The sequence below is a fragment of the Muscardinus avellanarius genome (genome assembly GCF_963383645.1).
Source record: "Muscardinus avellanarius genome assembly, chromosome: 7".
NCBI lineage: Eukaryota > Metazoa > Chordata > Mammalia > Rodentia > Gliridae > Muscardinus > Muscardinus avellanarius.
Genome location: NC_137793.1, coordinates 1,394,805 through 1,421,688, shown reverse-complemented (window position 1 = coordinate 1,421,688; position 26,884 = coordinate 1,394,805). Strand labels below are relative to the sequence as shown.

Here is a 26,884-nt window from a genome sequence, read left to right as displayed (position 1 = left end):
AGGATGGCAGGTCTGCAGCCAGCCTCAGCTAATTAGTGAGGCCCTCTGCAACTTAGTGGGACCCTGCTTCTTTTTCTTTTTTATTTTTTTGTACTGGGATGGAACCCAGGGGTTTTCTACTTCCAGGCTATACTCTCAGACCTATTTTTTATATTTTATTTGGAAACAGGGTCTCACTAAGTTGCTGAGAGCCTTATTAAGTAGCTGAAGCTGGCTTTGAACCTGGGCGATCCTGTCTCAGCTTCCCAAGTACTGGGATTACAAGTGTGTGCCACCATGCCTGGCATATATATATAATTTTTTTTTTTTGCGGGTCTGGGGGTGGAACCCAGGGGTATTTGACATCCAAGCTATACCCCCTGTCCTATTTTTTATTCTTTATTTTGAAACCAGGTGTCACTGAGTTGCAGAGGGCCTCACTAAGTAGCTGAGGCTGTCCGCGAACCGCGATCCTCTGGTCTCAGCCTCCCAAGTGCTGGGATGACAAGCGTGCGCCCCCACGCCCGGCTCAGCCCTCTTTTTGAAACAGGGTCTCCGGGTTGCTGAGTCTCACCAAATTGTTGTTGCTTTGCCAGGCGTGGTGGCGCGTGCATGTAATCCCAGCACTTGGGAGGCTGACACCGGGGGACTGTGGTTCAGCTACCACTTAGTGAGGCGCTTTGCAACTCGGTGAGATCCTGAATCAGCCTCCCAAGTGCTGGGCTGCCCGGCACACACCGTCACAGCTGCTGGCGCGCCCTTGCACCTATGAACAGGTCACACCGTGCCTATCCATTCATCGGTTAGTGGCTGGGTGATTCGGCGGCTCCCACCGCCTGGCGACTGTGCAAGCGCCGCTCCGAGCGCCGCCCGGCAGCCCTCCAGACCCCGGGTTCCGTTCTCCCGGGTGCCCTCGCGCGCAGGCTGCCCCCGGCGCCGGCCCGGCCTCCGCCCCGTGTCCTCGTCCCCGCCTCGCTGTGGCTCGCCTTCCAGAAAACAAGGACCCGCCGCGCCGGGCCCGCGGCCGCCGGCGGCCTCTGCGGGGCTCGGCTGGACCCGCGCGCGAGCCCGCCGGGCGGGGCTCCATTGGGCGGGGCCTCCGGGGCGGGGCTTCCCGGGGCGGGGCCTGGGCCGGCCACGCCCACATCCGGGCCGGGCCGCGCGGCTCGCGCCGGGGAATCAGCGGGCCGGTCCGCGCGCCGCCGGAGGCTGCCGTCGGCGGAGCCGGCATGGTGAGCGGGCGGCTCGGGGCGGCGGGGCCGGGGGCGGCGGGGTCGCGGGCGGGCGTGGACGCGCCCCTGGGCGCTGGGCCGGAGCCCGAGCGCGCTGCCCGCCGCGCCCTGCCGGGCGCTGGAGGCGGGGCCGGCGCCGTCGGAGCGGGCGGGCGCGGGGCCGCGGCTCGCTCGGCCGGCCGGCCGCGGGGGGCGGGGGCCTCGTGTCCACCCCGCGCGTGGAGGGCGGGCCGCGGCCGTGCCCCCTCGCTTCTGGCTGGACGGCTCCGGTCCCGGCCCCGGGCCGCGGTCTGTGCCCGGGGCCCCGCCGCGCCGCCCGCCGGTGGATGGGAGGGCCGGGCGGGCAGAGCCTGCGGGCCTGTGGTCCTGCTGAGGCCGGGCGGGGAGTGCCGGGACTCGCGCCGCCCGCCTCCCGCACCGACCCTCCGCAGCTGCCCCGGCCCAGCGGCCGCCCCGCCCCGCCCCGCCCCCGGCAGCGGCCGGAAGGAATGCCTGTGTGCGGGGGAGGGGGCGCGGGCCTGGGAGAGGGGCTGTCCAGACAGCTGGGCCGGCGGAGCCCCCCGGAGCCCGCGGACTCGCCCTGCCCGGGAGCGGCTTCCAGCGATGCTGCCAGGGAGGGTGGAGGGAGAGCCTCGTGGAAGGCCACGGAAGGGGCAGCCGGTGCCCCCACCACCCGGGGCCGCTCTCACAGCTGGCTCGCCATCCCTCAGAGCAGCCCCTCTGCGTCTCGGCGGGCGGTGGGGGCGGCCCCGTCGTCAGCTGGGCGCCCCTGCAGCGTGCCTGTGTCCTGCCAGGTGGGCAGAGCCCGGTGGGTGACCTTGCGCATCGCCGTGTCCTCCAGCGTGGGTGAGCGCCGGCTGTGGCCCCGGGCTCTGGCTCCGGACAGGACACACCGCTCTGGGGAGTGCACAGTGCCTCTCCTGGGAGCAGGCGGAAGTGAACACCTCCAGGGAGGGTGTGTGTGTGTGTGTGTGTGTGTGTGTGTGTGTGTGTGTGTGTGTGTGTGTCCGTCCGTCCCCGTCCGTCCCCACGGAGGCCCAGCCCTGGCCCCACAGGGCGGAACAGCTGGTCCCAAGCTCCTCACCTCCACAGGTGTGCCAGCTGAGGCGGGGCAGAGCCTGCTAGTGCCTGGGGTCCCACAGAGGCAGGGAGGAGCCACGGGAGGCAGAGGCCTTTCAGTTACAGGGCTGGCAACGGGATGTTGGACCCCAAGACGACTGGGTCCAGTTCTCTGGGCTGTAGGCGACTGTCTGGGCCCCTGAATGGCAGTAGGCAGCCGTGGAGTTGGGATCTCAAGAGTCCCTACTTCACCAGCTCTGTGGCTTTGGGCAAGTTACTTCACTTTCTGAGCCCCAGAGACTGACTGTCTTATTTATATATTTATTTTATTACTTATTTATTCTTCATTTATGAACTGGGGACTGAACATAGCCTTATAGCCTTTTCATTTTATTTTGAGATAGGATCTCACCAAGTTGCTGTGGCTGGGTTTGAACTTGTTTTGTTTTTGGTGGTACTGGGGTTCCTGGAAGCCCTTCTACCTCTGGGCTACACTCCCAGACCTATTTTATATTTTTATCTGGAAACAGGGTCTCCTAAGCCAGCACGCACAGCTGGCTTCGAACCTGTGTGATCCTCCTGTCTCAGCCACCACGCCGGGCATGGCCTTGAACTTGTGATGCCCCAGTCTCAGCCAGTGTGTGCCACCAGACCCAGGTTGCCCCTACTTTTAAAAGTGGATAGAAGCTGGGTGTGGCGGTGCACACTTGCAATCCCAGCTTTCAGGAGGCTGAGATGGGAGGATCGCAGTTCGCAGTTCAAGGCCAGCCTCAGCTACTACTTAGTGAGGCCCTGTTTCAAAATAAAGAATTTTAAAAAAATAGGGCTGGGGGTGTCGCTCAGAGGTAAAATGCCCCTGGGTTCAAACTCCAGTACCACACACACACAAAAAGATAGTAACTAGCTGGGTGTGGTGATGTACACCTGTAATCCAGTACTCAGGAGGCTAAAACAGGAAGACTGCTGGTTTGAAGCCAGCTTTAGCAGTTTAGTGAGACAAAAGATAAAAAGGCCAGGGATCTCTGGGTTCAATCCCTAGTGCGCATAAAAAAGGGAAAGTAACAATTTTTAAAAGTAAAAATATAAAGGGACATTAACAGGCGTGGGGATGTATACCTGTAAGCCCAATATCTGGGAGGCTGAGGCAGGAGGATTGCAGGTTGGGGGCCAGGATGTAGTAACTTAGCAAGACCTGTTTCAAAATAAAAGTAAATTAGGCTGAGGGTGTAGCTCAAAAGAGGCAGAAGGCCCCTGGGCTCAAACCCTAGGACCACAAAAATAGATAGATAGATAGATAAGTAAATAAATTAATTAATTAAAAGCAGGGCGTGGTGGCACACGCTTGTAATCCCAGCATTCATTCGGGAGGCTGAGACCAGAGGATCGTAGTTCATGGCCAGCCTCAGCTACTTAGTGAGGCCCTCTGCAACTCAGTGAGACCCTGTTTCAAAGTAAAGAATAAAAAAATAGGGCAGGGGTGTAGCTCGGAAGTCAAATGCCCCTGGATTCCATCCCCAGACCTGCAAAAATAAATAAATAAATAAATAAACGCAGAAGGACCAGTACCTGAGTCGCAGGCCTGGGGACCGCTATGAGTGGATGGCAGTGGGAGCCAGCATCTGTAGTCCCTAACCTGGGTGAGTCCCCTGAGCCTGTGGCCTGTGACACCCCAAAGGATCCGAGCCTGTCCACGCGGGGCCGGGACTGGGGGGTTGAGACCATTTTTGTCCTGAGTGGTCGAGGACGCAGAGTGGGTTAGGAGGCCTCCCCTCCCTCCAGAGAGCTTTGTCTTCACGAGTACAAAACCTGGAAATGGGTGGAAGATGGAGCCTCCCGTGGGCCACTGTGTGGGGCGGGAGTGGGTGTCCCGGAAGTGCAGTGCAGCTGCCGGACATCTGTCCTGGACGGGCGGGGAACAGTGACCACGAGTCTCCAGCCTGAAGGGCCCCAGCGCAGGTGGGGTCGGTCCCACGCAGTCAGCTGGGAGTGTGCGGAGTGCGCCTGCGACCGAGCTGGGCCAGCTGTGTGGCCCGGCTACCTGCCACGCCGCTATCTCAGCCTGTCCTCCCGGCTCTCGTGGCACCTTGGGCCGGAGGAAGCCCCAGGGCCGGGGCTTTGGAGTGACAGAGGCACCATGCCAGGGCAGGCGGGGGTCCAGCTGCCCCTTCCCGCCGCCCCCACCCCTGCTGGGACCTGAACACCTGTTCCGGAAGCTCTGCCATTGTCCCTCCGCTGAGCCCTTCCTGTTTGTGTCACGGCCTGCCCCTGTGGGCTCTTCCTGTTGGGTCCCTCCCCTGTCGCCCCCAGCCCCACCCAGCCCAGATGTTTCCTCAGGGGAGCTCTGGCCCTTTGCTGGAAGTACCCCCAGCCCTTTTTTTTTTGCAGTCCTGGGGACAGAACCCAGGGGCATTCTACCTCCGAGCTACCTCAGCCCTACTTTTTATTCTTTATTTGAAACAGGGTCTCACTGAGTTGCAGAGGGCCTCACTAAGTAGCTGAGACTATCTGCGAACCACGCGATCCTCCTGTCTCAGCTTCCCGGATGCTGGGATTACCAGAGTGCGCCACCACGCCCCCCCCCTTTTCATTTACTTAGGTATTTATCTGAAGAGTTTCCGTTAAGTTGCCTCCCAAGCTGGCCTGAACCTATGATCCTTCGGTCTCAGCCTCCCAATTAACTGGATTGCGGGCATGCCACCGCGCCTGGCTCCCACCACACAGATGTGACGGGAGCCGGGAAGGAGAGTGAGCAGGATCCGGGAGGGACTGAGCTTGTCCGTCCGGTCCCCGCGTCCCTTTGCCAGCCTGGTCCGGGAGGTGGGCCCTTGGCCTGCTTCCTGCTTGAGGGCCTAGTGCCCGCGCCTCTCAGATGGCGCGCCCTGGCTGTAGCCGTCCCTTGCAGCCCAATGGAAGCTGTGTCCTTCCACTTCCTCACTGCAGCGGAAGGTCAGAGGGAAGGTGGCCTGGGGCCTGTACCCCTTTCTCTTACCAGTCTAGGAACGCTGTCCCGGCATTCTCTCCGGGACCCACCTGCATCTGCCTGTCGTGGGCCTGGGCAGGTGGCGGGGTCGGCAGGTAGCAAGTGCCTTGTTTTAGGGGGCCAGGGAGCTGGGCAAGCGAGTGCCCACCTGCCCCTAACGGAGCCTCCTGATTCCCAGAAGCAGCCACCTATGCCCTGCTGAACCTTCATGGCCACGGCCCCAGGCCCTGCTGGCATTGCCATGGGCAGCGTGGGCAGCCTGCTGGAGCGGCAGGACTTCTCCCCCGAGGAGCTCCGGGCGGCGCTCGCCGGGCCCCGGGGCTCCCGCCAGCCCGACGGGCTCCTACGGAAGGGTCTGGGCCAGCGTGAGCTCTTCAGCTATCTACACCTCCCCAAGAAGGACGGCAAGACGGCCAAGCGGGCGTCCCGGAATGAGCCTGCCGACTATGCCACCCTCTACTACCGGGAACATCCTCGGGCCGGCGACTTCAGCAAGACCTCGCTGCCTGAGCGGGGGCGCTTTGACAAGGTGCGTCTCTGCCCACGCCCTGTGTGGGGCAGCGGGAGGCGGGCGGGCACAGCGAGGCTGGCCTGAGGCTTGGTCTCCAACTCCACCGGGCATGCACCCAAGTTCTCAGAAAGCAGCGGGGGCTGGGACGCATGAGTGGAGTGCTGGTCCCAGACCTGCCTCACGCCGGTCTCCTCCTGGCAGTGCCGCATCCGCCCGTCGGTGTTCAAGCCTGCAGCGGGCTCCGGGAAAGGCTTCCTGTCCATGCAGAGCCTGGCGGCCCACAAGGGCCAGAAGCTCTGGCGGAGCAATGGCAGCCTGCACACGCTGGCCTGCCACCCGCCCCTGAGCCCCGGGCCCAGGGCCAGCCAGGCCCGCGCACAGCTGCTGCACGCCCTCAGCCTGGACGAGGGCGGCCCGGAGCCGGAGCCCAGCCTCTCCGACTCCTCCAGCGGGGGCAGCTTTGGCCGCAGCCCTGGCACGGGGCCCAGCCCCTTCAGCTCCTCCCTGGGCCACCTTAATCACCTTGGGGGCTCCCTGGACCGGGCCTCCAGGGGCCCCAAGGAGGCTGGGCCACTGGCTGTGCTCAGCTGCCTGCCCGAGCCACCTCCTCCGTACGAGTTTTCCTGCTCCACCGCCGAGGAGGTGGTGGCCGTGCTGCCTGACACCTGCGAGGAGCTCAAGAGGGACCTCGGGGACCAGGACGGCTCCAGCCCCTTCACGCAGGTGAGGGGCCCCAGACACCCTTGGCATGAGTGCGCGGGGCGGCAGAGGGGCCTGGCCAGCTCACCGCGCCGCTCTGGGCACAAAGCAAAAGCAAAATGCTGGCAGGGTGCACGGGCCTGTAGTACTTGGGAGGCTGAGGCAGGAGGATGGAGTTCAAGGCCAGTCTGGATGGACAACACAGTGATAGCCTGTCTCAGAAAAAGACGAAGGAAAAAAGAAAACCACGGGCGATGGCTTGGCTTCCCTCTCCACGCCCCGCGGGTGGCAGCAACGGGGCCTTGCCTGGGAGGGAGGCCGGGGCGGGGACATTACCCCAGGGCGCCCCGGCTAGGGCGCGGGTGTGGCGGGCCCCTTGTGGGCCTGGTGGTGCGGAGCGGGCGGCTGGCTGGGGTGCTGAGCCCGGAGGGGCCGCCATCCGGCTCGGCCCCCTTGTCGCAGGTGCTGGAGGAGCGCCAGCGGCTGTGTCTGGCCGAGCTGAAGCGCCTGTACGTGGAGCGCCTGCACGAGGTGGCGCAGAAGGCCGAGCGCAGCGAGCGCAACCTCCAGCTGCAGCTGTTCATGGCCCAGCAGGAGCAGCGGCGCCTGCGCCAGGAGCTGCGGGCGCAGCAGGGCCCGGCGGCCCCCGAGGCCGACCCCGGCGCCCGCCCGGAGGAGGAGGAGGAGGCCCGCTGGGAGGTGAGCCCGCGCCCGCGCCCGCGCCCGCCGCCCGCGCCCCGCGCAGCCTCACCCGCGCCCCCCGCAGGTGTGCCAGAAGACGGCGGAGATCCGCCTGCTGAAGCAGCAGCTGCGGGAGGCGCAGGCCGAGCTGGCGCGGAAGCTGGCCGAGATCTTCAGCCTCAAGACGCAGCTGCGCGGCAGCCGGGCGCAGGCGCAGGCCCGCGACGCCGAGCTGGCGCGGCTGCGGGAGGCGGTGCGCGGGCTGCGGGCGCCGGGCGCGGGCTGCGAGACGGACGACTGCAAGAGCCGCGGGCGGCCGGGCGAGGCGGCCGAGCAGCTGCGCGCCGAGCTGCGGCAGGAGCGGCTCCGCGGCCAGGAGCAGGCGCGGCGCTTCGAGCGGGAGCGGCGGACCTGGCAGGAGGAGAAGGAGCGCGTGCTGCGCTACCAGCGCGAGATCCAGGGCGGCTACGTGGACATGTACCGCCGCAACCAGGCGCTGCAGCAGGAGCTGCGCGCGCTGCGGGAGCCCCCCGCGCCCTGGAGCCCCCGGCTCGAGTCCTCCAAGATCTGAGGCCGCGGCGCCACGGCTGACCACTGTCCGAAGAGGCGGGAGCCCGGGAGCCGCGCCGGGGCAGCGCCAGGCCGGCCGGACCCTGCGCGCAGCCTGGCCAGGCAAGGAGGCGGAGGCCCCGAGCCCTGGCCGCCGAGGGCGGGCGCCAGGAGGTGGCTGGAGAGCCGCGCAGGGCCGGCCTCCGCGGGCGGACGGAGGCCAGGATGGGCACGCCGGCCTCCGGAATAAAGCCGCGTTTTCTGCGAGGCGCCGGGTGGTGCGCTGGGCCTGGCCCGGCCCGGGTGCGGGGCCGGGCTGCGGGCACCCTGGGCAGGGTGGCAGCGCCCCTGGGCGAGGCAGGCTGCCCCCGCTCATTGTTGGAATCCCACGGCCCCCTCGAGGCGTGGGCTGGAATTCCTTTCTCCAGCACCAGGGAGTTTTAGGAGGAGCAGTACCGGGGACTCCAGGAACACACGGGGCATTTCCCCAGCCTTGAGATCCGTGTTCCCTTGGTGGGAAGCCTGGGCCGTGGGCAAGGGGCCAGCCCAAGACAGCCCCCCTGGGGCGAGCCCACCCCGTGTTCCGCCTGGCGCCCTCCACAGCCGGCGGCTGTAGGCCCTTGCCTAGTCAGAACCATGTGGTGAAGCCTCTTACAGAGCAAGGAGCGGGGCGCGTCCCCGGGGACCCTGCAGGTCTGGGGGTCTTTCTGAGGGGTGAGATTTGATCACATTTGTATTCTGGAAAGTTCTTGGAAGAAGCAGCCCTTCACACCCTCCCTGGCCTCAGAACTGTCATTCCTCCTAACCCTGCTTCCAGCTAAGGCCGGCAGTCCTGGTCCTCCAAAGCCCACGGCCACCCTGGTCTCCAGGGGTCTGGCTTCCCCCCTGGGTGGGTCACGGGGAACAGGGGGTCTCCGCCCCAGAGTCACGCTCAGCTTCGCGGTGGCTGCGCCACTGGCCCCCAGGCATGAGGGCAAACTGCCCAGGAGGTCCATTTGGGGCTTGAGGACACGGGGTGACTTCAGTGTGCCCCCTCACGGGGCAGCCCGCCTGCACTCGGGGGCCTCTCAGAGGTGCTCCCTGTGGGTTCTAGTGCTCCCTTCCACTGACTTGGTTCCATGGCCCAGCCGGGGCCTGGGTGTGGGTCCCCTGTTGGGAGCTGACTGCCGGCCCCACCTTTCCTGGGGCGGGGAGTGGGGGTGTGCGGTGTTCTCCAGTGGGGATGCTGTTAGGTGGCGGGTGGGTGGTGGGCGTGCTGGGGAGGTGTGTTTGGGACACCTGACTTCTGAAAGCTGGTGCTTGGCTTGGAGGTTTACAGGGATGTTTCCTGGCCCTGCCTCCTTCCCACTCCTTCCTGTCTCCCCAGCCTCCGTGTCTCCCACTGGACAGGCCTGAGGAGATTCGGATCTGGGACAAGCCCAGGTCCAGCTGAGGCCCCCCTGAGTCCAGGCCCTCACTCTGCCTAGAAAGGGGAAGGGCAGGAAGACCTTGCCCCCTACCCAGGTGCTGCTCCTGTTCCATGGGCCCCTGCGAACCCAGGTCTCCACACGATGGACCCCCAGAGGCTTCTCTGCTTTCTGGAGCCTGGTGCCAGCCAGAAGCTGGGATCGCCTCCTCCCTATGGCCAGGAGCTGGTCCGGCCAGGTGTCCTTGTTCCCCGGGGTGGCTGGGCCCACCTTTTGGTGCACCAGCCCTGTGGGACAGCTCCCCACCCAGCAATTAGGGAGCTGGGCCGGCCAGTACCACCAGCCAGCGGAGTGGGTGGGCGGTACCAAAACTTGGCAGCTCAGCCAGAAACCAAAGCCAGGCCCAGATGCGGGGAGGGTGTTGGAGAGCCAGGCTGGGGAGTCGCAGACAACCAGACCTGCTAGCTCAGCTGTGCTGGGCAAACCAGTTCTTGGCCCCCAAGCAGGCCAAGTAGCTCTGGGGCCAGGGGATCACGAGCATCACCACCTCTGTAGATACGGTCGCTGCTGTTGAGGGACGCCTTTCTCCAGTGCGCCGGGCCATGATGGCCCGACATGGCAAGCACCCCGTTAACGCTTTGCCTGCCCACCTGAGCCTGTTGCTCAGGCCACCTGGCAGTGCTCCTCACTACCCCAGGGAGTTTCACCCTCACCCTCCCGGCAGCCCTGGCCTGGACCACCAGCCTGCAGGGAAGGCAGGGCGGAAGGAAGGAAGTAGGGCAGAAGGGCTAGAGCCGCTCGCCAGGCAGGGGGCAGGGGCCAGGGGCCGGCTGCCCTCTGGGCTAGGAGCTTGCCTGGCCCTCCCGTGGGGCTCAGCCTGCCTCGGGGCAGCGTCCTCCAGCCCAGGAGGCACAGGCTGGAGATGTGGAGCTGGGTTCTGCTGGGAGGGGGCTGGCTCTAACTGCCCCTCCCACCCTGCGGCCACACTAGGGGCCGCCCTGGGAGCTCGGGAGCAGTGGCTGTTCATTCTCCGGGTGTGCCCAAAAGTGCTTCCGAGGGGACCTGGGCCGCAGGCCACTGCCCTGTGGCGCCTACTCGTGAGCGGAGGGAGGTGGCTTGTGTCCACACCCATGAAGGTTGTCCAGACAGTGACCAGGGCCAGGAGGGTGAAGAGGACAGAGGGGAGTCCCAGGTGCTCACAGGGACCGCCACGAAGCAGGTCAGCAGAGCCTGGATGGGGGCCCCTGTGGCTGGGCTCAGCCTCTACTGGAGTCAGATGTGAGAGGAAGGTGCCAGATGTGCTGGTGCACACTTGTTGGGCCGAGACTGGAAGATCACAGGTTCGTGGCCAGCCTCAGCTACTTAGCAAGGCCCTTCACAACTTAGACCCCGTTTCAAAAGAAAGAAAAAAATGGGGCTAGGGGTGTAGCTTGGAGGTATATGACCCTGGGTTCAACCCCCAGTGCTGCAAGAAATAAAAAGTAAAAGCCGGGTGTGGCGGGCACACTTGTAGTCCCAGCATTCAGGAGGCTGAGACAGGAGGATCACAGATCATGGCCAGCCGCAGCTCCTTAGGCCCTCTGCAACTCAGTGATACCGTTTCAAAGTAAATAAACGGCTGGGGATGCAGCTCAGGTAGACTGCCCCTGGGTTCCACCCCCAGTGCCGCAAAAGAAAAAGTGAAAAGACTGATGCTGCTTTTGGCAAAAACAAGTGATAAACCCCAGGGCAGAGGCGAGGCTCCCGTGCACACGGAGGGAGTTCAGAGCCTCGGCTCAAACTGGACCAAGAGAGGGGAGGAGGGCAGGCGCGGGGACAGTGACCCACGGGAGCCTGGCACCTGCCCTCAGCTGGCCCCACTGCGGGAGGAGAAGGCCAAGCGGCTTTCAGGGGGTTGGGACCTTCCTTAGGAGGAGGGCTCCCCGGGATGCGCTACACTGGGCCCTGGGAAGTGTGGGAGGTTCCTGGGAGGAGGGTGGCACAGGGGACGCCAGGCAGCCGAAGGAAAAGGCTCCAGCCGGTGGAGCTGCCTGAGCACAGCGCCTGTGCAGCCCAGACGGAGGAGCCCAGCACCCAAGCTCCCGCTGCCATCTCCAACAGCTCAGGAATGTCTGAACAAAGCCTCATGTTTTCATCTGGCTCGGCACCTGCAAATTAGGTGGGCGGGCATGGCTGGAATTGAAGCCCTGCAAAGACCAACAAACATCGCAGAGGAAGGCTGGCAGCCTGGAGGGGGAAGGAAGGGGAGGGATCCAGCAGGCCCCGGCCTGGCCAGGGAGGCGGCTGGGCTGCCCAGCAGGGCGGGCGGGGCTGGGCCCCCGCCTTCCGAAGTGCTCTTTTACTTTTCTTTTTTTGTGGTACTGGAGATAGAACCCAGGGGCTTCCTTATACCTCCAGGATATACCTACCCTTAGACCTATATTTTATTTGGAAACAGGGTCTCACTAAGTTGCTGAGAGCCTCACTATGTAGCTGAGGCTGGCTTTGAATCCGCAATCCTGTCTCAGCCTCCCAAGCGCGGGGATTACAAGCGTGCGCCACCGCGCCCGGCGCGTGCACCATCTTTTCCTACCTTTGCCTTCCAGGACTTGCTGTGGAGAGGCAAAGAGGGCCACGGTTCCTGGCAAGCTTGGGACCTGGAGGGATGTTCTCTGTTCAGGAAGGAGCCCAGGGGCATGGTTCCCAGGTCCTCTCCCTCGCCTCAGCACTAGGGACTGAACCCAGGCCTCACACATGCTAGGCGAATGCCCTGCTGCTGAGCTGCACCCCGGCTGCCTAGGATGTCATTTACACGCAGGAAACGCAGCCTTTCCAGAGCGCGCCTTGACGGCTGCAGAGTTGTGCACCGCCGGTCAATCGAGGTCAATCGAGGTGAGCCGCCGCCCCCCAGCACCCCGCGCCCCTCTCGCCGACCTGCTCGGCCGGAGCAGCTTCCTGCAGACCCCGCGAGGTGTTGAATCTAATGTGCAATATCAGCACATACTACAAAGTGGTGAGAAAGATAACGGGGCGCGGCGTAAGAATAAACGTGTGCTTCCGTGGGAAGAGTGAGGGCCAGAAGTAGATTTCACTTCGTAGGCAAATACGTGGTAGAGGGCTTGCCGGGAGAGTCGGAAGGAACCGCGGCCCGAGGCTGGACAGCCACCCACGTGCGGGAGGCGGGCTTCGCCACCCCTCAGAGAAGGCGGCAGGATTGGATTTTCTTTTCTTTCTTTTTTCCTCCTCTTGGAGTTAAAAACTTGAAATCAAAGTCTAGGAAACTGGCAAGAGCTTCCCGAGACTTGCTGAGTTAGCGGAGCGCGGCTGAGGGGCAGTCGGCTGCGAAGCAAACCCCGCCCGACGGGAGCCCCACGCGTGCCCGGGCCGAGCCCCCGCCGCCGGCCCGGCTCCTCCGCGGACGTCGCGCTCCCCGCGGGGACCCAGGGCTCCGGGGGCCACGCCACGACCGTGCGCGGAGCCGGGGCAGGCGGAGGCGCGGCCCCCGGCAGCCCGGGGGACCCGGTTCGCGGCCAGCCCCAGCAACTTAGTGCGATCGGGGAGACCGTTCGAAGTAGAATACGGCGGGGACGTAGGTGAGACGCAGAGTGCCCCTGGGCCTGGTCCCCGCCCCGCACAGAAACAGCAAGAACAGATACACAGCACGCACATGAAAGAGCCAACTGCTGGGCCCCGGCCCACCGTGCGGCGCGGCTTCCGCATCTACGCTCGCTCCGGCTTAACGAGGGCCGGACCGACCGCGCCGCCACACCGCCCCGCCCGTCCTTGGCGGGAAGGCCGCGCGCGCGGCTGCTCGCGCTCGGAGCCGCGGGACCGCGCCCGGGGCGGAACCCAGAGCTGCGGGGCGGGGCGAGCGAGGGGGCGGGGCGAGGGGCGGAACCCAGAGCGGCGGGGCGGGGCGAGAGGAGCGAGGGGCGGGCCCTCGGCTCCGCGCGGAAGCCACGCCCCGCCGCCGCGCACGCGCGAGCCCAGCGCCGCCGCCGCCACTTCCGGTGGCGATGACCGCGGCGCGGGAAGCGGCCGGCCGCGCGTGCGGGCCCAGGCTGGCGGCCGCGACCCAGCCCCCAGCAGGCGGGCCCGCGCCGCTGTCCGCGCGGTCGTCGGCGCCGACTCGGGCCCGCGCTGCCCGGCGGCCTCGGCTGCGGGAGGCGCCTGGGCGCGGACGCCCATCCTACTGCGACTCGGCCGGGTCGAAGGAAGCAGCTGCGGGGCATTCAACACGGTGTTTTGTTTTGTTTTTATTCTCACTAAGGAGCGGAGGCCGAATAGGAGTTGCCAGTCGTCGGTGCGTTGATACAGCCGAAGTCCCCGCAGTTGCTGCTGCTTGGGGAGACGGTAGGCCTTTCCCCTTCCGCAGCTGGTTAATAAGAGAGATGGGAAAGTCGCAGCAGGGCTGTGCAGCGGAGGAAAGGAACGGAACCCAGTAGGACGGGTGGGCGGAGGCGAGGCCGGCCGGTCCCGAGGCCAGGGCGCATTCTGAGAAGGCAGCCTGGACTGCGCCAGCGCGGGAAGGCGAGGGGAAGCAAGGGGAGGGGTGTTCCTAGCAGAGGGGCCGGAGACAAACCGGAAGGAGCCGCGGACAGAGGCTGGCGCGCCTGGCCAGGGAGAGCCGCGGCTGCGGTGGAAGGCCAAGTGGTGTGAAGCAGAGGCGTGATGTGTAAGTGGGAAGGGCAGAGTGGACGCTGCGTCCAGGGAAGAACTAGGCCGGCGGGGGCTTGCGTCTGTGCAGGGCAAAGGGCGCTGCACATGGCTTGCGCAACCCCCTTGTCCCCTCCCCAGGGGCCGGCTTGGCAGCCCCCTGCCTGCCTCGGTGGAGAGTTTAGTATTTCCTTCGTGTCTGTCTCCCTCTGCACACTCAGCAGGTTTGGGCTTAGTTCAGAACTGCGGCTCACTCTCCGTGCAGAGCTGTTTGTGCCTAGTGCAGGGGGTGTGGGCAAACCCCCAGTGAGGCAACGCCCAATGTGTGCTTTCTCTGGTGGTCCTGGGGGTGGAACCCAGAGGCTTTCTACCTCCGGGTTATACTCCCAGACCTATTTTATACTTTAATTGGAAACAGGGTCTCAGTTGCTGAGAGCCTAAGTAACTGAGGCTAGCTTCGAACCTGTGCGATCCTCCTGTCTCAGCCTTGCAAGTGCGGGGATGACAAGCGTGCGCCACCGCGCCCGGCCCAGTGTGTGCTTTGGAGGGATCCTCTGCTGGCTGGCTGTACGTGGAGGCCCGGGAAGGCTTAGAACGGGACGTGAAATCCCCTCATGGGGATTGGAGCAGTCCAGAGCCTGCCAGACAGGCAGGCCTGGGCGGGGTGGAGTCCTGTGGGCACTTCCCTCTGCCACCCCTTGTTTAAGTCCTTGTGTCTTTGTACTACTGGGAGTGGACCTAGGGCTCCAGCACTGGGCGTCCTGCGTCCCGCTCTTCTTGTTTTGCAGTGGTCTCCACGTGGCTCAGGCTGGCCTGGAGCTTGCCACCCTCCTGCCTCAGCCTCCTGAGCAGCTAAGGCTGCAAGCGTGCACCACTGCACCCAGTAAGGCTTGTTTCTACTTAAATATTCCGTGATGACCCCTGTTCCTCCCCTCTCTTCCCGTAGTAAATTCCACTCTGATGTTTGGTACACGGTCGGCCTTTGTACCCATGGCTTCTGCATCTGTGGATTCAGCCCACCTCAGATCAGAAATGTGCAAAAAAAAAGGTCTGGGCTGAACCTGCACAGACTGCCTTTGCTGTTCTTATTCCGAGTTTAACAGAACTGGGTGTGGTATGATAAGTAACCTAGAGACGTTGAGTGGGGGTGCTGCAATGCAGCTTGGGTGGCGCACCTGTAATCCCTGCGCTCGGGAGGCTGAGGCAGGAGTCGCAAGGGTTCGAAGCCAGCCTCAGCTACTGAGTGAGGCTCAGCAGCTCAGGGAGACCCTGTGTCCAAATAAAGCATAAAACAGGTCTGGGAGTAGAGCCCGGAGGTAGAAGGCCCCTGGGCTCCACCCCAGTGCCACCAAAAATAAAGGCTTGGATTTGACCCCCAAATCTAAAAATAAACGATAGGAAAGGGCTGTGTAGGTTGTATCAAATACACCTTTCTGTGGAAGGGATTTGAGTGTCCATGCGTTTGCTACCCAAGGAAGGTCTGGGAATCGCCAAGAATGCGGCCGTGTGCGTCTTCTGATTGGCTGTAGCTCCTTTTGTTAGTGGGGACGTGCTGGAGATTGAACCCAGAGCATTCTGCCTTGAGCCACACAGCCCTTTCCGTTTCATCTTGGACCGGGCTTGCCAAGCTGCCCGACTCGCCTCCTGCCTCGCCTTTCACACCGCCCTGTGATGTCCACCAGCACCAGCCCACTCGGCCTTGGTGAGGCGCCGGCCTCTTTTTTTTTTTTTTTTTTTTTTTTTGCTTTTTTTAGTGGTACTGGGGTTCCTGGAAGCCCTTCTACCTCCAGGCTACACTCCCAGACCTATTTTTACATTTTTATTTGGAAACAGGGTCTCTTAAGCCAGCGCGCGCGGATGGCTTCGAACCTGCGTGATCCTCCTGTCTCCGCCTCCCAAGCGCAGGGATGACAAGTGGGGGCCACAAGCTGCGGCTCTGGTCCCCGACGGTCTCCGCGGCTGGCGGCCCGCACAGCTCTGTGCTTCGCTTGTCTCCTCGCTGACGGGCGCAGGACCTTCATTCTCCCAGACGCCTGCCGCGTCCTTTCCTGCCTGCGCAGCGGCCTGTCCGGCTGGTCCTGAGGACCGACAGGGAGAACTTCGGAGGCGCGCGGCATCACCTCAGGTGGCTTCTCCAATCCTCCTCATTCTCTCATCCACAGAGTGAGGCCCATCAGCGGGGGAAAGCCAGCCCTGCCCGGCCCAACCTGCCCTCCGGGGCCGCTCCTGCCTCCGTCGGCAGGCTGCAGTGCCCCTGCTGCGCCTCGAGTGGGACCTGGCAAAGCTCATCCTCAGGCTCCTCCCGCCGCAGCGAGCTCACCCGCACTGCTAGCTCCCTGGCTGCAGGGAGGGGCCGCCGGGGCCCCACTCTGCTGTCTACATTTGCCTAAGGCAGCGACTGAGTTGCAAGGACCTTGGTCGCCAGGAGCAGACACCTCCCACCCCGCTCACAGCCAGGTCTTCCCCCACGCCTGCCTCAGCCCACGGTGTCCAGCCGTGGCCTCCTCCCCTGTACTATTCCCCACTGTAAATAGTCCAAGTCAGAACTGAATGCCTTTATAACTGAGCAAAATATTCACAGTTCTCCTTCCTTCTGGCCAGCCTTAAACTTCACTTACAAGTAATTCCTACTGTCTGCTGCTCAGGGACGCTGAGCACAGCCCTAACCAGCCAGTGTCATTCAGCACCTCTGGGGAACCTGGGAGTGCCAGACCCCAGGGAAGGGGCTTCAACCTGACGAGGTACCAGCAGGAGCTGGAGTGGGGGTGCACACCAGTGATCCCAGTACAATGAGGATTGCGGACTTGAGACCAGCCTCAGCAACCTGGCAAGACCTTGTTTCCAAATAAGAAATAGGGCTGTAGCTGGGCATGGTGGCGCACGCTTGTAATCCCAGCATTCAGGAGGCTGAGACCAGAGGATCATGTTTCGCGGCTAGCCTCAGCTACTTGGCGAGGCCCTCTGAAACTCAGTGAGACCCGGTTTTAAAATAAAGAATAAAAGCCGGGCGTGGTGGCGTACACTTGTCAGCCCCGCGCTTGGGAGGTGGAGACAGGAGGATTGCGCAGGTTCAAAGCCAGCCTTGCTGGCTTAAGAGACTCTGTTTCAAAAAAATATATAGATAATATATATATAATAGGTCTGGGAATGTAGCCTGGAGGTAGAAGGGCTTCCAGGAACCCCAGTACCACCCAAAAAAAAAAAAAAAAAAATAGGGCTGGGGGTGTAGCTCAGAGGTAGAAAGGAGGACCTGGGTTTAATCCTCAGACACTCAGACACACACACATACCAAGCAGGCCAGCACTGGAAGGCTTCAGTGATGACTAGCTGGAGTTTTGCCAGCTCTTGACCCTGGAGCACAAGCTGTGTTCAGATTACTCCCAGGTGCTAGGAGCTTGGCTACTTTATGCTGTGCAGGGCCTCGCGGGACCTACAGGCTAGAGCTTGGGCTTCGTGCTGCTGGTAACTGGTAGGGAACTGCTTCCTTGAGTTCTGCAGCCGTGCAGGCCCCTGCGGGAGCCGAGGCCATCCCTGACAGGGCCCTGGGCTTCCGTGAAGTGGGTCTGGCCGCTGCCTGTCTCAGCCACACCCCTCCTGAGTGGGAGCTGACGTCCGGTAGGCAGCAGAATCCGTTCTCCAGCCGTGTGGCACACGCCTGAATCCTAGCTACTGGGGAGGTTAAGGCAGGAGGGTTGCAAATTGGAGGCCAGCCTGGGCACTCAGCAAAAGTCTAATCCCCAGTACAGCTCCCAAAAAAGAAAAAGAAAAATCAGTTCTCGGTTTAATCCAAAACCCAGGCGGCCAAACATTAACACTTTTAAAAGTCCTCTGGCACTCCAGGGAGGGCTTGCTTCTGCAGCTCCCGCCTGCCAACTCCTGGCCCACCAGCAGCTGCTGCTTAGAAACCGCCCAGACTCGACTAGTCTCAGCATCTACTGCTCTGCCCACGCTGACTCTTGGAAGGGGCTTCTGGAATGCAACAGGAAGTGGCGCTGGGGAGGTTGCTGGCTCCACCTCCAGCAGCTGTGGTGCCTGGAAGGAGGCGCTGTGGGGGCAGAGGCCAGCCTGCGGCGTTCACAGGGGCGGAGGCAGGGCCTGCACCTCCTCCAGGCACTCGTCGTAGGCCTCCTGGTACTCCTCGTGGGGCTTGACCATGATCACACAGGTGGGCCGCTTGGAGCCCGCAGCAGCACCCAGGTCCTACAGAGACAGAGGAGGGTTGTCTGGAGAAAGGTCGTGTGGCCTGAGTGGCACGGAGTCTCAAACAAGACCCGCCGTCTAGTGCGGCCCACAGGCGCCTTCACCTGGACACCCACTATCTAAAAACGTGCCAGGAGCTGGCTGTGGTGGCACACGGTTGCAACCCAGGACTTGGAAGGCAGAGACAGGATGACAGGTTCATGCCAGTCTCAGCCACTTAATGAGACTGTTTCAAAATAATGAAAAGCAGGGCCCGGGTGTAGCTCGGAGGTAGGATGCTCCTAGGTTCCATCCTCAGTACCACAAAAAAAGAATTTAAAGAGCCAGGCTCAGTGGCCTATACCTGTTCAAGGCTAAACTGAATAAGAGACCCTGTGTGAAAATAAAAAGGGCTGACATGGCAGGGCTTGGCTGCTCACACCTGTAACCCCCGATCTCTGAACTGGGACAGGAGGGAGGGCCACAGGTCCAAGGGCAGCCTCAGCAACAGACTTCCAAAAAAAAACCTAGCCAGGCGCGGTGGGCACGCTTGTCATCCCAGCATCTGGGAGGCTGAGACCGAGGATCACAGTTCGCAGACAGCCTCAGCTACTTAGTGAGGCCCTTTGCAACTCGGTGAGACCCTGTTTCAAAACAGGCTGAGGGTGTAGCTCAGAGGTAGGACCCTGGGTCCTATTCCCTGTACCGAAAAAAAAAAAAAAAAAAAAAAGGCACATAGGGCCTTTATTTTTTTGGCAGTACCAGGGATGGAGCCCAGGGGCATCCTACCTTTGAGCTACACCCTTAGCCCTATTTTTGATTATTTTGAAATGGGGTCTTAATGAGTTGCACTAAGTAGCTGAGGCTGTCCTCAAACCACAATCCTCCTGTCTCAGCCTCCCAAATGCTGGGATTACAAGGGTGTGCCACTATGCCTGGCTTGCCTTAACACTTTTTTTTTTTGGGTACTGGGGTTCCTGGAAACCCTTCTACCTCTGGGCTACACTCCCAGACTTATTTTTATATTTTATTTGGAAACGGGGTCTCTTAAGCCAGCGTGGCTGGCTTCGAACCTGCACAATCCTGTCTCCGCCTCCCAAGCACAGGAGGTTACAAGCATGTTCCACGATGCCCGGCTTGCCTTAACTCTTAATCTTGGTTCTTTCCCGAGGGCCTGCTACTCCAGACCGTATCTACGGCCCTCCCTCCAGGGCTGACCAAGGCGTGAGGACGCTCCTTACCGTCTTGGAGGGGATGTAGACGTAGGGCAAATTCCGGTCTTCGCACATGATGGGGAGATGGCAGTACACCTCAATCGGCAGCGTGTCTCCAGCCAAAACCAGGATCCTGGAACGATGGAGAGTCCATCTAGCTCCGCCCTCCTCCAGCCAGGTGCACGGGGGAGCCTCCGGGGCAGCCCCTCTGCAGTGAGAGCCCCCAGTGGATCTGTGGCTCGGCGCCCGCAGAGGCATGGACCATCCCTGGAGAGTCAAGGGGCTCCACGCGGGACGCAACACTCTAAGGACTCTGAGCGACGGGGAAACGGGCTGAGGGATCAGAACGGCAGACAGGGCTGTCTCAGGAGCCCGATGCCCGGAATTCCAGACGGGAGGGGGCAAGCATCGCGGCGCTGGGTCCGAGTGCCAGGCTAAGATGGGCTCTGTCCCTGGAGGGAAACAGCCTGCCAGTGACGGTCAGCCCGGCTTCCTAGCAGCCAAGGTACAATCGGGGCTCTGGGGCAGGGGCCTCGGCAGCCTGAAGACAGAAGAATGTTCCCACGGTGGGGGGCTGCGTTGCAGGAGCCCTCGAACTTTGAGCAGCCTGGAAGTTTTGGGTGTTATTTGGTTTTTTTTGCAGTACTGGGATGAAACCCAGGGGCATTCTACCTCTGAGCTCCACCCCCAGCCCTATATTTTATTCTTTATTTTGAAACAGGGTCTCACTGAGTTGCGAAGGGCCTAAGTAGCTGAGGCTGTTTGTGAACCTCGATCCTCCTGTTTCAGCCTCCCAAAGGCTGGGATTACAAGAGTGCGCCATCACACCTCGCTCCTATTTTATTTTACTTACTTATTTACTTATTTATTTCGCGGTACTGGGGATGGAACCCAAGGGCACTGTACCTCCAAACCACACCCCGAGCCTTACTTTCTAGTCTTTTTTTCACCTGTCACACCACCGACTGAAGCAAAACAACACAACAAGCTGCCACTTCACCCAAAAGCGGTGTTTCCTTTGGCCCTCTAGACGGCTCAGTGGGTCATTAGCAAGAGGCCCAGGGAGTGCTTTTAAAAGGGGAAGTCCGCCGGGCATCCCCGCGCTTGGGAGCTGAGACCGGAGGACCACACAGGTTCGAAGCCAGCCTCAGCTACTGAGTGAGGCTCTCAGCAACTTAGTGAGATCCTGTTTCCAAATAAAGTATAAGATAGGTCTGGGAGTGTAGCCCAGAGGTAGAAAACCCGTGGGTTCCACCCCAGTACCACAGAAACAACAAAAAAAGGGGGGGTGGAGTCTTAGCCTGGCATGGCCATGCACACATATACCAGCACTTGGGAGGCGGAGTGAGACAGGAAGATCGCGCAGGGTTGAAGCCAGCCTCAGCTACTTGGTGAGGCTCTTTGCAACTCAGTGAGACCCTGTTTCAAACTAAAGAATAAAAATAGAAAATAGGGCTGGGCCGGGCGTGGTGGCCCATGCTTGTAGTCCCGGCATTCGGGAGGCTGAGACCTGAAGATGGCAGTTCAGGGAGGATGGCTGTTTGCGGAGGATGGCCATTCGCAGACAGCCTCAGCTACTTAGGCCCCCTGCAACTTAGTGAGACCCGGTTTCAAAATAAAAGAATCTAAAATAGGATTGGGGATGTAGCTCAGAGGTCAAATGCCCCTGGATTCCAGCCCCAAACCACCCCCCAAAAAAGAAAATAGGACTGGGGGTGTTGCTCAGAGGTAGAATAATGCCCCTAGGTTCCATCCCCAGTACTGCCAAATAAAGGGGGGGGGGTCTCTGTTTTTGAAACAGGGTCTCACTGAGTGGGAAAGGCCTAAGGGGCTGAGGCTGTCGTGAACTGCGATCCTCCGGTCTCAGCCTCCCCAGTACTGGCATTACAAGGGTGTGCCACCCTGCTTTCCTATTTTATTCTTAAACTGGGCTCCACTGAGTCGCGGAGGCTGGCCTCCAAACTGTGCGCCTCCGGTCTGAGCATCCCAAGCACTAGGACGACGGGCTGTCCGCTCAGCTCCGGACCCTTTCCTCAAAATGCTGGGAATCTCCAGGCGCGGCCCCCCTCGCCGAGGCTGCGGGAGGCCCGCCGCCGGCCTCGCTCCTGCCCTGGGAGCCACACTTCCTTCGGCTCCAGACCAGACCCTGAGTTTTCCACCGAGCCCAGAGCAGGCTGCGCGGGGAGTCTCCCTCGGCGTCCGCGCTGCCCGGCTCCGCGGGGCAGCAGCCGGGCGGGCCTCCGCACGGGGCCAGCGCGCTCGTCTGCAGGGCGCACGCGGGCGGGGAGCGCTTACCCCTTCTCGCCTTTGTTGACAAACTTCTGCACCTCCTTCACGCCGCGCCGGATCTGCTTCTGCTTCACGGCTGCGAGGACACGGGAGTGGGCGGCCGGCCGCCCGCCCGCCCGGCCGCCCGGCCCCGCCGCCCGGCCGCCCGGCCCCGCCGCCCGCCGCCCGCCCGCCCGGCCCCGCCGCCCGGCCCCGCCGCCCGGCCCCGCCGCCCGGCCCCGCCGCCCGCCGCCCGCCGCACCTTTCTTGATGCACTTGTAGAGCTTCCGCGTGAGGCGGCGGGACGCCAGGGGCTGCGCGATGGGGTTCAGGTTGACCAGCAGCTCGTGGTACGTGCGCTCCGCGCCGCTCGCCTCGGCCGGGGCCTCGGGGCCGTCGGGGTCGGCCTTGATCTTGGTCATCGCTGCGCCGGCCTCCGAGCGCCTGGAGAGGAGTCCACGCGGCCCGCCGCCTCGGGAACCGCTTCCGGGTCACCGCGCCGCTGGCCAATTAGAAGGCGAGGCCTCCGACTGCGACCCATCGCCGACGCTCAGCGCTTTGTACGGGCGCTGGGAGGCGGAGTCTCCAGCTTGGGGCGGGGCCACTCCGGAAGCGAGCGGGGCGGGGCCGAGGGCGGGCGGGGCGGGGCCTAGGGGAGGGCGGGGCGGGGCGGAGTGGCGGGCGGGGCGGGGCCTAGGGGAGGGCGGGGCCGAGGACGGGCGGGGCGGGGCCGGGGGCGGGCGGGGCGGGGCCGAGGGGAGGGCGGGGCGGGGCGGAGTGGCGGGCGGGGCGGGGCGCACCTTGGGCGGAGCCCGGCCTGCAGAGCGCTAGGCGGGAGGCCCCGCCCGCCGTCCCGCCGTCCCGCCGTCGCGCCGTCCCGCCGTCCCGCCGTCCCGCCGTCCCGCCGTCCCGCCGTCCCGCCGTCCCGCCGTCCCGCCGTCCCGCCGTCCCGCCGTCCCGCCGTCCCGCCGTCGCGCCCGCCTCTGCTCGCGGTGGCGCGGGGCTCGGAGCGGCCCGGAGGAGCCCTGTGCGCACCGAGGGCGCTGGCGCCAAAGGTCTCTCGTCCCTCCATCATTTCTCAGCCCGGGGCCGAGCTAGGAAAGACGGTGAGGAAGCGTCCCCTGCTGAGCGGGCGCCTCCGTCTGGACCCTGTTTTCTCGTTGTTTTTTTGCGGGTCTGGGGATGGAACCCAGGGCACCTGACCACCGAGCGACACCCCCGCCCTAGTTCTCATTCTTTATTATAAACAGGTCTCAGCCTCCCGAGTGCTGGGGTGACACGGCGGCTTGGACCGCTGTTTTTTCTTTTTTTGGTGGTACTGGGGGTGGAACCCAGGGGCTTTCTACCTCCGGGCTACACTCCCAGACCTATTTTCTATTTTATTTGGAAACAGGGTCTCACTAAGTTGCTGAGAGCCTCACTCAGTAGCTGAGGCTGGCTTCGAACCCGTGCGCTCCTCCTGTCTCAGCCTCCCGAGCGCAGGGATGACAAGCGTGCGCCACCACGGCCGGCGACCGCTGTATTTAAAAGACCGTCAGGCCAGGTTGCCGAGTATCACTAATTTGCTGAGACTGGCCTCAAACCTCCATCCTTCTACCCCAGCCCCAGCTACTGGGATCGCAGCGGCGACGCCGCATCGGCCACGTATAGCTATAGAGTGCATGGTTTTTGCCCCGCGAAGTGACACGTGCCTGTAATTGCAGCGCTCAAGAGGTTGAGACATGAGGATGGAAAGTTTGAGGCCTTCAGCAATTTGGTGAGACTGTTTCAACCCAAGAAATAAGCGGGGCGGTGGTGACACTCGCCTAATCCCCGTACTTGGGAGGCTGAGACAGGAGGACCTCAGGTTGGAGAACAAGCCCAGCCCCCCAGCAAGGCCCCAGCAATTTAGTGGAACCCTGTTTTTTTATTTTTTTGCGGGTCTGGGGATGGGACCCAGGGGCATTCAACCTCCGAGCTACACCCCCTGCCCAATTTTTTATTCTTTATTTTGAGACAGGGCCTCACTGAGTTGCAGAGGGCCTCACTAAGTAGCTGAGGCTGTCCGCGAACTGCCATCCTCCAGTCTCGGCCTCCAAAATGCTGGGGTTACAAGTTTGCGTCAACACACCCGTCTGGAATCCTGTTTTAAAATAAAAATAAAAATAGCCGAGCCTGGTGGCTCAGAGTTGTAATCCCCACGACTGGGAGGCTGAGACAGGAGGATCGCACGGGTTCGAAGCCAGCCTCAGCTACTGAGTGAGGCTCTTCAGCAACTTGGTGAGACCCTGTTTCTAAATAAAATATTAAATAGGTCTGGGAGTATAGCCCGGAGGTAGAAAAGGCCCTGGGTTCTACCCCCAGTACCACCAAAAAAAAAAAAAATTAAATTAAAATGGCTGAGGATGTACTCCAGAGGTAGAACGGCCCTGGGTTCCATCTCTAGTATCACCCACCCCGAAAAGGAAAAAAAGGCAGGGGGGAGATTGACTTATTCATTTGATTTTATTGTTTCGGTACTGGGGCTGGAACCCAGGGGTGTTCTACCTCCAACCTACACCTCCAGCCCTTTATTTTTTTTTAAAGGGACTCTCTTAAGCTGCAGAGGGTCTCACTAAATGGTTGAGGCTCACCTTGAACCTGCCGTCCTCCTGTCTCAGCCTCCCAAGTTCTGGGGTGACAGGTGTGTACCCCAAGCCTGGCCTGTCCCAGTGACCTGGAGGCTGACGGTCCAGAAGCCAGAGCTGGCGGGGCTGCGGTGTCTCTGCGACTCCCGGGCACAGTCTGCTCTGTGCCGTTTTTACTTTCCTGAAATCCTTGGCGTCCACGGGCCTGGAGCACGGCGCTGTCAGCCTCTCCGCCACCACACCCTGTCCTAAGACAGCAGTCTTCATGTGCTCCCCACCCCCCCTTTTTTTTTTTTTTTTTGCGGGTCTGAAGATGGAACCCGGGGCATTTGACCTCCGAGCTACACCTCCTGTCCTATTTTTTATTTTTTATTTTGAAACTGTGTCTCACTGAGTTGCAGAGGACCTAAGTAGCTGAGGCTGTCCACTAACCGTGATCCTCCGGTCTCAGCCTCCAGAATGCTGGGATTAAAAGCACGCCCACCACGCCTGTTTCCCCTTTTTCTCCTTTTAAGGAAAAAAGGATGAAACCCAGGCCCCTTCCGTGCTCGGCCAGCTCTCTACCACTGAGAGCACCCGTCTTCCCGAGAGCGTGTCCGTGTGTGTACACGCACGTCTAGGAGGACTGGACACTGAACCATGGGGCATTCTACCTCTGGGCTATCTCCCCAGCCCTATTTTTACTTTTAATTTTTTTTCGGTATTGGGGACTGAACCCAGTGGCATTGTACCTCTGAGCTATACTCCCAGCCCTATTTTTTATTCTTTTAATTTTGAAACAGGGTCTCACTAGGTAGCTGAGGCTGGCCCCAAACCTAAACCCTCTTGTCTCAGGCTCCCAAATGCTGGGATTACCAGTGTGCGCCACCACATCCGCCTTAGCCCTCCCTTTCTTATAAGGACATTGGTCATATTGGATTAGGGAACACCCTAGTAAGCTTATTTAAATTTTATCATACCTTGCCTGGCGTGGTGGCACATAATTATAACCCCAGCATTCGGGAGGCTGAGACAGGAGGATCGCGGTTCGCGGACAGCCTCAGCTACTTATGCCTTCCGCAAATTAGTGAGACCCTGTTTCAAAATAAAGAGTGAAGCCGGGCGCGGTGGTGCATGTAATCCCAATATTTGAGAGGCTGAGAAAGGAGGACCGCACAGGTTCGAAGCCAGCCTCAGCTACTTAGTGAGGCCCTGTTTCCAAATAAAGTATAAAATAGGTCTGGGGTGTAGCCCGGAGGTAGAAGGCCCCTGGGTTCCAGCCCAGTACCACACAATGTTGGTGCATGGACTGGTTGAGGAGACCTAGATGAGGCTGGTGGGGAGAGGGGAGTCCTCCAGGCCCTGGCCTCCCGCGCCCCGGCCCGCCGGGGTCCTCACTGGCCTGGCCGCTCGCTGGCCTGTACTGCCACCCCGTGGCCGGCGGCGGGATTGCAGCAGTCCCCTCGTCTGAAGGCCTCGCTTACCGGGTGTGAGTTACCCAGGTGTCTGCAATTTGAAAACGCTAAACAACGAAAAGTTCGGGACACAAACAATTCATCCAGGCGCAGGGGCGCATGGCTGTCATCCAGTACTTGGGAGGCTGAGACAGGAGGAGCGCAGGCTAGAGGTCGGCCTCAGCAAGTGGTGAGGCTCTCGCCAACCTAGAGACCCTGTTTCTGTTTTTTTTGCGGGTCTGAGGATGGAACCCAGGGGCATTCGACCTCTGAGCTACACCCCCAGCCCTATTTTTTATCCTTTACTTTGAAACAGTCTCACTAAGTTGCGGAGGGCCTCACTAAGTAGCTGAGGCTGTCTGGGAACCGCGAGCCTCCTGACTCGGCCTCCCCAATGCTGGGATGACAAGCGTGCCCACCACGCCCGGCTTGAGACCCTGTTTCAAAATAAAATTAAAATCGGGCTGGGGATGGAGCTGGGAGGGGGAATGCCCGAGTTCGGTCCCCAGCACCGAAAATAAACGGGGAGTGCAGTGTTACTGATGCAGCTGCGACTGCGGGGACCAGGAAAAGATGCTTAACCCGGAGTCTCGTGGTAAGACTGAGCTTCCTGGCTGGCTTTCTTTTTTTCTCTCTCTCTCTTGCTCGCTCTTTTTTTTCCGGTACTGGGGGTGGAACCCAGGGGCGCTGTACCTCTGAGCTCCACCCCCGACCCTATTTTATTTTTTTAGTTTGAAATAGCTAAGTTGCAGAGGGCCTGCCTGAATTGCTGAGGCTGGCCGTGAACCTGCGGTCCTCCTGTCTCAGCCTCCCAAGTACAGGGACTACAAGTGTGCACCACCATGTGTGGCTTCTTCCTTTCTTTCTTTCCTTCTCTTTCTCTTTCTCTCTTTCTTTCTTTCTTATCCTTGGGATTGAACCCAGGGGCATTCTACCTCTAAGCTACATCCTCAGCCTCCTTTTTTACTTACTTATTTTATTTATTTATTTATTTTTTGCAGGTCTGGGGATGGAACCCAGGGGCCTTCTACCTCCGAGCTACACCCCTGCCCCATCTTTAATTCTTTATTTTGAAACCGGGTCTCACTGAGCTGCAGAGGCCTCACTGAGTAGCTGAGGCCGTCCGCGATCCTGCGGCCTCCGCCTCCCGAGCGCTGGGGTTAGAAGCGTGCCCACCACCCGGCTGCGTATCATTCTCTATGGGCCTCTCTTTGAAGTGCTTTGAGCTCAGAGTGGCTGCACGCCTGTGATCCCAGGTCTCGGGAGGCTGAGACAGGAGGATGGAAGGCTTGAGCCCAGCCTGGCAACTTATGGAAGCTGTCCACAACTTAGTGATACCATGTTTCAAACTGAAAACTAAAGATGGAGCTGTGTGTAGCTCAGAGGTAGGATGCCCCCGGGTTGGATTCCACCTCCACACTCGTACACATGCAAAAAAGTGGTTTGACCAGTT

General features: G+C 61.4%; 2 protein-coding genes across 2 annotated transcripts; one reads left to right on the top strand and one right to left on the bottom strand.

Moving 5' to 3' along the window:
* Nucleotides 1–5,458: 5,458 nt before the first annotated feature.
* Nucleotides 5,459–7,712, top strand: N4BP3 (NEDD4 binding protein 3; the record flags this gene model as incomplete). Its single annotated transcript, XM_080698297.1, has 4 exons — nucleotides 5,459–5,779; nucleotides 5,963–6,484; nucleotides 6,923–7,159; nucleotides 7,227–7,712. 4 exons carry the CDS (start codon nucleotides 5,459–5,461, stop codon nucleotides 7,710–7,712), a joined length of 1,566 nt encoding a protein of 521 aa, XP_080554423.1.
* A 10,093-nt stretch (nucleotides 7,713–17,805) lies between these two features.
* NHP2 (NHP2 ribonucleoprotein) lies at nucleotides 17,806–21,814 on the bottom strand (the record flags this gene model as incomplete). The annotated part of the gene is made up of 4 exons (XM_080698257.1): nucleotides 17,806–17,931; nucleotides 19,152–19,257; nucleotides 21,420–21,489; nucleotides 21,655–21,814. The coding sequence occupies 4 exons, from the start codon at nucleotides 21,812–21,814 to the stop codon at nucleotides 17,806–17,808; spliced, it is 462 nt and encodes a 153-aa protein (XP_080554383.1).
* Between the last annotated feature and the right edge of the window lie 5,070 nt (nucleotides 21,815–26,884).